At 53.6% G+C, this 8,589-nt stretch overlaps 1 protein-coding gene across 1 annotated transcript; it reads left to right on the top strand.

The window, feature by feature from the left end:
• Positions 1-230: 230 nt before the first annotated feature.
• Positions 231-2,644, top strand: LOC119334247 (leucine-rich repeat receptor-like kinase protein THICK TASSEL DWARF1). The gene has a single exon (XM_037606847.1). It carries the CDS (start codon positions 864-866, stop codon positions 2,130-2,132), a length of 1,269 nt encoding a protein of 422 aa, XP_037462744.1. The 5' UTR covers positions 231-863; the 3' UTR covers positions 2,133-2,644.
• The last annotated feature ends 5,945 nt before the right edge of the window (positions 2,645-8,589 follow it).

Below are 8,589 nucleotides of genomic sequence, written 5' to 3'. Positions count from 1 at the left end.
AGCTACAGTTAGGGAGATCGGCGTGTTTTGGACCTGATTTCCAACCGGCACGACCAGTATACAACAACATCTTTCATTGTTTTCAATATCCCTTTCCCAGCGATTCAGTTAGACAAGCATTTGAACAGGTAAAATCCCGTAGAAATCAAGTTAGCTCCGCTCAACGTTGCATGCATGCATATGTATGCTTCATTTTCAATTTTGTGTACCCGAGTCCTCGAACGTGGCTATGAATGCAGGCACTGTGGAAGCACGACGCAAATCTGCATCGCACACCCGACCAGCGCGCCTGCCCAGCCACGCTAAATAATTGATTACTGTTCCACAGTGCGCACAGCAGGAGCGGAATACTTAGCAAATACGCAAAACCGGCATACGAGCGAGGCATAATTGCTCCGACCCATGATGACCAGACCCAGAGGTGGTGGTTGTACAACATCCAAAGACATACTCATACCCGCGCCGTACGGCGGTGCGGGTGACCGGACCGGGCGGTACGCCCCGCCCCCGTCTCCGTCTCCGACACCGGTCACAGCTCACAGGCTCAGCAGCAGGCCTTTATCCCACCCTGACCGTCGACGTACACCCACCGACCGCGGGGTAAAGAAAGTGGCAGGCTAATCCGCTGTTCATTCTTAAACCCAACCCAGCCCCAGATCCTGATCCCACTCGCCCGCTGCCGTGTCCTTCGCTCGTGCTCTCCTCCTCTCCCCCACCCCACCACCACACAGTCCTCTTGCTCGCTTCGCCAGTTCGCTCGAGCTTCGCTTCACTCCACTCCACTCCCCAGTGGACTCCATTTCCCAACACCCCGTCCGCCTCAGAGCTCGCTTGTCCGCTTCGCAGCGGCCGAGGCGGCGCACATGGCGCTGCGCCCTCCGCTCCTCCTGCTCCTCCTCCTCCTTCTCCAGCTGCTCGGCGCGCGCGCGGCGCTGCACGAGCGGGACGCGGCGGCGCTGCGGGACGTGCGGGCCGGCCTGCGGGACCTGCCGGGGTCGCGCTTCTTCGAGTCCTGGGACGACGGCGCGTCCACCCCGTGCGCCTACGCCGGCGTCGTCTGCGCGCCCGACGAGGACGACCCGTCCGGCGCGCTCCTGCGCGTGTCCGTGCTCACGCTCGGCACCGGCCACTCCGACTCCCCCGGCCTGGCCGGCAGCGTCCCGGCCTCGCTCGCCAGCCTCACCGCGCTCACCGACCTCGTCCTCTACCCGGGCCGCGTCGGCGGCTCCATCCCGGAGGACATCGGGTCGGGCCTCCGGCGCCTCAGGCTCCTCTCGCTGTCCGGGAACCAGCTCACCGGGCCCGTGCCCGAGTCCCTGGCGGGGCTGCCGGAACTGCACACGCTCGACCTCGGCAACAACCGCCTCGAGGGCGCCATTCCCTCAGGGCTGCTGCTGCCGACTTCGCCGAGCCTCAAGGTGCTCATCCTGGCCAACAATGTCGGCCTCTCCGGCCAGATTCCCGACCAGTTCCCCAGCTCGCAGCTGTTCCACGTCGACCTCAGCCGGAACGCGATAACCGGCGCGCTCCCGCCGCTGCCGCCGACGCTCCGCTACTTCTCCGTGGCCGGGAACTCGATGGAGGGGAGCCTCGACGGAACCTTCGCCGGCAACGGCCAGGGTCCGGCCGACCTGGCATTCCTCGACCTGTCGATGAACGACTTCTCGGGCTCGATCCCGCCGGAGGTGTTCGCGCTCCCGAGCGCGTCGTCGCTGCTCCTGTCCCGCAACAACTTCACGGGGCCGCTGGCTGTGCCGGCGGCGCCCGCGTCGGCGACGCCGCCGTGGTCGGTGGTGGACGTGAGCCACAACGGCCTCACGGGCGAGGTCCCGGAGGCGCTGGCGGCGGCGGGGAGCCTGTACGTGAACAACAACAAGATCTCCGGCGAGGTGCCGGAGGCGGTGGCCCGCAGCGTGTTCGACGGGCGCATGACGACCTTCTACGCGCAGCACAACTTCCTGACGGGGTTCCCGGTGCCGCCGACGCCGCTGCCGGACTCCGCGGCGCTGTGCCTGTCCTACAACTGCATGGACCTTCCCTCCGCCTCCGCGGCCGACGGGTGCCCCACGATCGGCGGGCCCCTGGAGTCCAGGCCAGCGGACCAGTGCCGGAGCAGCGGAGGCGACGGCTGAGCCTTCGCCGCGCGCCGACGCGCCGTGGACTGACAGGCGGGGCTCGGTCGTCCCGTCTCCGGCTCCCGCGAGGCACGGGCGGGTCACTCACTCACTCACCCACCGGGTTCACGCATTTTGGTTTGTCCGGTTGTTGGTTCGGGCCGTGGTTTTTCATGTGATTTTGGTTTGAATTTACTCGTCGTCGGTCGCGCAACGGTCACGCGGCGGGCGACGAGGTTGGGTTGGTGTTGGTGCGTGCGTGTGTGCTGTTACTCACTCGCCGGTTTGGGAGTGTACGTTGCGTCCAAAAGGAATCCGTGGCGGCCTCGGCAGGGCAGTAATGCCAATTTAAGCATTTCGGCCCATGCCCTGCCTACCGCAAGAGGACAACCTAGTGTTGTGTTGGCGTTGCTACTATGTATAGATAGCTGGCTGCCTTGCTGATTGCACTGGTCTTCTTTGTTTTTTTGAGTACCTGATTGCAGCTACGACTCCTTCTGAGACGTCGAGTCGAAATGTTGTATTTTCAATAGGTTCGGTGTCGTACAATCGTACTCCTATTTATTTGTTTTTTTGCGAATAATCGTGCTGCTGATTTTTAAAGTGCAACTGTCTACGGACGCGCCGATAAGTGTCACACGTGTGGGCGTTATCTGCCCACACATTTTGTGTGGTGTATAAAAGGAACAGTCCACACACCTACGTGTGGACAAAACAAGTAATGCCCACACATCTTTTTTTTCCTTCCGATCCCTCTCACACATGTGTGTATGGGCGAAATAGATAACGCCCACACACCCTGTACGTCAGGTCTCGTACCTCATGGTCCCCATGCCCCGCGTGATAGTCACCGCGCGTCTCACAGTTGCCATGGTCCAGACCCTCGTCCATATTCGTTTAACTGCAGTTGCCATGTCACTGAACTTCGGTTGCCATGTCGAACAACTTCAGTTGCCATAGTTGCTCAACTGTAGTTGTCATGTACGGTCTGGTCTACTGCAGTTGTCATGATTTCAAAGGTTTAGAAGTTGCCACCTACTAACACTAGGCAGTTGCCATGTAGCACTGCAAAAAGGCATGGTAAAAAAACATATTCGGGTAAAAGAGAGAGTTGCCATGTGCTCACAAGCACGCTAGGGCAGTTGCCATATAAAGAGAAAGAGTTGCCATCTGCTTACGTGCACGCTAGGGCAGTTGCCATGTACCATGCAAAAACACCTGGCAATTCGGGTAAAAAAGAGTTGTCATCTGCTTACAAGCAAAGTTAGGATAGTTGTCATGTACCCTGCAAAAACACATGGCAACTGCCAGCTTTGGGTGTGGGCGAGAAGATGAGCGTGTGGGCGAAGTGATAAACACCCACACACTATCCCCCTCTGCGTGCGTGAAAACTGGTGTGTGGACGAATTGCTAAACGCCCACACACCAGCTCCCGTGTGGTGAAAAAGGACGTGTGGACGATCGGATGAATGCCCACACACCAGCTTAGTCCTACGTGGCATATAAAAACTGCACATAAAAACTGCTAGAACATGCTAAGATTCGTGTAGAATTGGTTGGACGAGAATCTATACGTGTGGACGGGTTATCAGACGCCCACACGTGTGGGCGTTAGGGTTTTCGTTGTCTATTGCTTTCTTTTGCTGGACAAATCGTGGTACTATTATTTGTTTATATGCAGAGGCTACAGAGAAAGAACGTGGTAATCATTGCTCAAAATGACCCCTCTTGCATAAACGACCCTTCAAGATGACTGTGGTGCCTTCAAGCACTATGTTTAGGTCAGGGGCCACAGGAGATCTTTTACCGCCTGGCGTATTTAATTTTACAGGGACATGTAATAGAAACTGTTTGGTTGCACTATACAAAAATGCAAAAGAAACCCTATAAGATTAGGTGTATAATATGTCACAGAAAGAAAAAGAAAAAACAATGGATTGGACTCAAGGTTTCTTCTTCTGCTGGGACTGCATACAAGGTCATACAGAAACTCATATCTCTACTCTTATAAAAGATTGAGTTGATGGTGATGGTGTGCCTGTCATCGTATAATATAGTCCGTCTGATCTATATCTAACAAATAGAAAGTAAACTGTGACAATTTTGCAAAAGGATACCCGCACCTCTCCTCACACTTGCAAATAAGGACTTCCCTCATTCATCATTTTCTCTCACAAGATAAACTACTCATACAAATGCATCTTGATGTTCCTGCAACACATGGACATCTTGCTAGTAAGTTATAAAACCAGAAACCAAACATGATTTATAGGGAAAATGCTAAGGAATAAATTCTTCAAATCCCTATGAAATTCCTTTCAATGGAAGTGGCCCTTACATTCTGAACTTAGAAAACAAACCATATGAATCGATGAATTTAATCATCTTGCTGATCCTTGGCATCGGATTTTATAAAACAAGCCATATGAATTGGTGGATTATTATAATCTTACTGGACCCCTTATAATCTAGCCGCCGCCGCGGCGAACTCCCTCCTCCTCTTCCTTTGTCGTCGCCGGGCTAAGCCCGGGGGCCGACGATGGTTGCGGGGGATCTCCTCTCTCACGCGCCTTCAGGTTGGGGCGGGACCCCTAGGCATGTGGCGGCGCAGCCGATCTGGTTCTGCGGGGCGGCGGATGGCAGCGGCAGGTGGCGGGTAGCCGGCCCGTCCTCGGACGGCAACGGTTAGGCACGACGGGCGGCCCAACCACGGACGGCGGCATGGGCTGCGGGCGCAGCGGCCGGCCTTTCGGGCGGCAGTAGTGTCGGCCAGCTAGGCTGCGGTGTCATGCATACCGCCTTCAGATCAGCGACGGCGGCGTGGAGGGCCTGGTTGTCTCGTCGGCGGCACCTCCGGTCAGATCTGTTCTGACCGATGCGACCGGCGGTGGTGGTCATCTCTTCCGTCAGAGGTGGTCGGCCTGAGGCTGTGTGTTCGGATCGTCGGGTCCATGATCCAGTACTGGCTGCGAGTCGGGGAGACATAATTGTCGGTGAAGACAGAGCCGACGGTGGGCGATTGTGGCGTTCTACGCGTGTAACACCCTGGATGTAACTTTCCCTATTTGTACTCCAACTCTAGCCATTTCCGGCGTTAAGTTATTTTATTTTCTCGGGTTCGGGTTTTTGTCTCCGTGTGTGGTTGTCGTTGTCATGCATCTCATATCATGTCATCATGTGCATTGCATTTGCATACGTGTTCGTCTCATGCGTTCGAGCATTTTCCCCGTTGTCCGTTTTGCATTCCGGCGCTTCGTTCTCCTCCGGTGGTCATTTCTAGCTTTCTTTCGTGTGTGGGGATTAAACATTTCCGGATTGGACCGGGACTTGCCAATCGGCCTTGGTTTACTACCGGTAGACCGCCTGTCAAGTTTCGTGCCATTTGGACTTCGTTTGATACTCCAACGGTTAACCGAGGGACTGAAAAGGCCTCGTGTGTGTTGCAGCCCAACACCCCTCCAATTTGGCCCAAAACCCACCAAACTCTGCTCCATCATCTAGAGCGTTCGATCACGATCGCGTGGCCGAAAACCGCACCTCATTTGGACTCCCCTAGCTCCCTCTATGCCTATATATACACTCCCCATTCCAAATTCGCGGATCCTCTCCCCCCTAACCCTAAAAAATCCCAGATCCGCCGCTCCGAACGTGTCCGGGCGGAGCCGGACAACGTCCGCCGCCACCGCCGCCCAACCCGGACGCGCCACCTGTCCCGCCGCCGCCGCCTCCCACCGCCGGCCCAGGAGGCCCAAGCCGGGCCCCCGAGGCCCACGCGCGCCCCGCCACCTGCCTCCTCGCTCCGCCGCCTGGCGCCGCGCCCCTCCGCCCGCCGCCACCACGCCGGCCGTCGCGCGCCACCGCGGGCCCCCGCCGCCGCCGCCGCCGCGCGAGCCGCCGCCGCAGGAGGTCGCCAGCGACGCCCCCGACTCCGGCCGGCCTCCTCTCCCTCCTACTCCGGCGCCCCCGACCCCTCTTGCCTCGGATCCAGCCACCTCCGGCGAAACTCCGGCCGCTACAGCGATTTCGGCCATCTTTGAAATCCGTGCAGATCCAGATCCGGATCGGTTTAGGGTTGACTTTTGCCCTGATTTTCCAGTATTTTTTGCATTCTTCATAGCCTCGTAACTTTGCATCCGTAGCTCCGATTCATGCATATAGCATATCAAAATGTTTATCTCAGAGAGTACATCATTTCGTTCAATTGCATCATTTTTATTAGAGTTCATCTTGATGCCCGAAATGCTGTTAGAAGAGGGCTACTTGAGTTAATTGTCAGATCTGTTACTCCGTTTAGCACTTTTGTCATTTTTGCCATGATTGTTGTGTGCATGATATGCCCGTGAGTTCTACATATGTTTTGTTAAGGGTTTTGTCATCTTTCCAGAGGTGCAACCCATGTATTTTTAGGATGTGTGTGGTGACTTGTGCAAACTTGCAAAGTGGTGCACTTGCTAATTCTGTTTTCAGGGACTTGGTGATTTCACTAAGTCCTGGAGCTGTTTATCTCATGATGCCATATGTTCTTGTTGTTTCCTAGTGATCCGTGCCTCTTTTGAGGATGATCAGTAAGGGAGTTTTCTTAATATTGTAGTTCTCTATCCATCAATGTCTTTGTTTGCAATTATGGAGCACCCTAGCTTGAGTCAATCGAGCTCTACTTTTGCTACTTTGTGAATCTGGGCAGATCGTCAACTTGTTTGCGATTTTGCCGATGTTATTGTAGTTGATCCGTGCATGCTATGCCATTGTTCTTGCCATGTCTAGCTTGCATTTTGTGCCTTCTTAAAGGATGTATGCTTGTCTTGCCATGACTTGCACTGTGGTGAGTGCATCGAGCTCGTAAACATGCCTTCGTGAGTTATGTTTCAGCATGTTCCAGTTTTCACTAAGTCTGAAAACTGATTATGTTTTTGCTATGTTCATATGCTTGCAATTGTATTTTCTGCTCCCTTTTGGCTCAAGGTCACTAAGGGACTTTTGTTAAGCTTGTTGATTAGCTCCATGCCATGTCTTTCTTTGTCATGTTCAGGTCCTGTAGCATGTTGTTTTGTTGCTCCAAAGAGGGCTATATGATCTGAAATTCCAGACAAGTGTTAATTTCACTAAGTCTGAGATCTGTTTTACCATTTGCGTTTTTGTCATGCTTGTTTGAACCTGTTAATGGATGATTTGGCCGTAGCTCAGTGCTAGACTTTTGTTAAGCATCTTGTGTGCATCCCTGCCATGTATTTTGTTGTCATGTTTGGTGGTTGTAGCATGTTCATCTCATTGCATTTAGATGTCTACTTGCTGTAAATCGCAGACCGGTGTCATTTTTGAATCGCTTGCCATTTCCAAACCGTAACTCCGATTCCGGCGTTCTTTATATCGTTTTCAAGCGATTTCATCTCATCTTTCCAGTGGCACACTCGGATTTCCAAGTTGAGGCCAGCTTCATGCATTTCCTGTCATATCTTGCATTTGGCATCCCGCATCGCATCCCGCATAGCATATCATCATTTCATCATATTGCTTGGTCTTGCACGTGGTTGATTGTATCCTTGTTGCTTGTTTGTCTTGTTTGGGTAGAGCCGAGAGACGAGTTCGCTAACGAGGAGCTCGTTGAGTTTGCCTTCGAGGATCCAGTCAACTCTGACAACTGTGCAGGCAAGATGATCATACCCTCGAAATCACTACTATCTTTGCTATGCTAGTTTGCTCGCTCTTTTGCTATGCCATTGCTACGATGCCTACCACTTGCTTGCAAGCCTCCCAAATTGCCATGTCAAACCTCTAACCCACCATTGTCCTAGCAAACCGTTGATTGGCTATGTTACCGCTTTGCTCAGCCCCTCTTATAGCGTTGCTAGTTGCAGGTGAAGATTGGAGGCCGTTCCTTGTTGGAACATCTTTTATTTACTTGTTGGGATATCATTATATTGCCTTGTTATCTTAATGCATCTATATACTTGGTAAAGGGTGGAAGGCTCGGCCTCTCGGCTAGTGTTTTGTTCCACTCTTGCCGCCCTAGTTTCCGTCATATCGGTGTTATGTTCCCGGATTTTGCGTTCCTTACGCGGTTGGGTTATAATGGGAACCCCTTGATATTTCGCCTTGATTAAAGCTTTTCCAACAATGCCCAACTTTGGTCTTACCATTTGCCACCTAGCCTCTTTTTCCCTTGGGTTTCCGGAGCCCGAGGGTCATCTTATTTTAAACCCCCCCGGGCCAGTGCTCCTCTGAGTGTTGGTCCAAATAGAGCCACTTGCAGCGCCACCTCGGGGCAACTTGAGGGTTGGTTTTAGTTGTACGTAGTGTTCATCTGAGTGTGCCCTGAGAAAGAGATATGTGCAGCTCCTATCGGGATTTGTCGGCACATTCGGGCGGTGTTGCTGGATTTGTTTTAACCTGTCGAAGTGTCTTGAATTACCGAGATACCGAGTCTGATCGAAACGTCTTGGGAGGAGGTCTATTCCTTCGTTGACCGTGAGAGCTT

Source organism: Triticum dicoccoides, chromosome 7A (genome assembly GCF_002162155.2).
Source record: "Triticum dicoccoides isolate Atlit2015 ecotype Zavitan chromosome 7A, WEW_v2.0, whole genome shotgun sequence".
Taxonomy (NCBI): Eukaryota; Viridiplantae; Streptophyta; class Magnoliopsida; order Poales; family Poaceae; genus Triticum; species Triticum dicoccoides.
This window is presented reverse-complemented; position numbering and strand designations above follow the sequence as displayed.

Bases quoted from the DNA above. Each gene is read 5' to 3' on its own strand.
- LOC119334247 (XM_037606847.1), top strand. From the start codon at position 864: ATGGCGCTGCGCCCTCCGCTCCTCCTGCTCCTCCTCCTCCTTCTCCAG.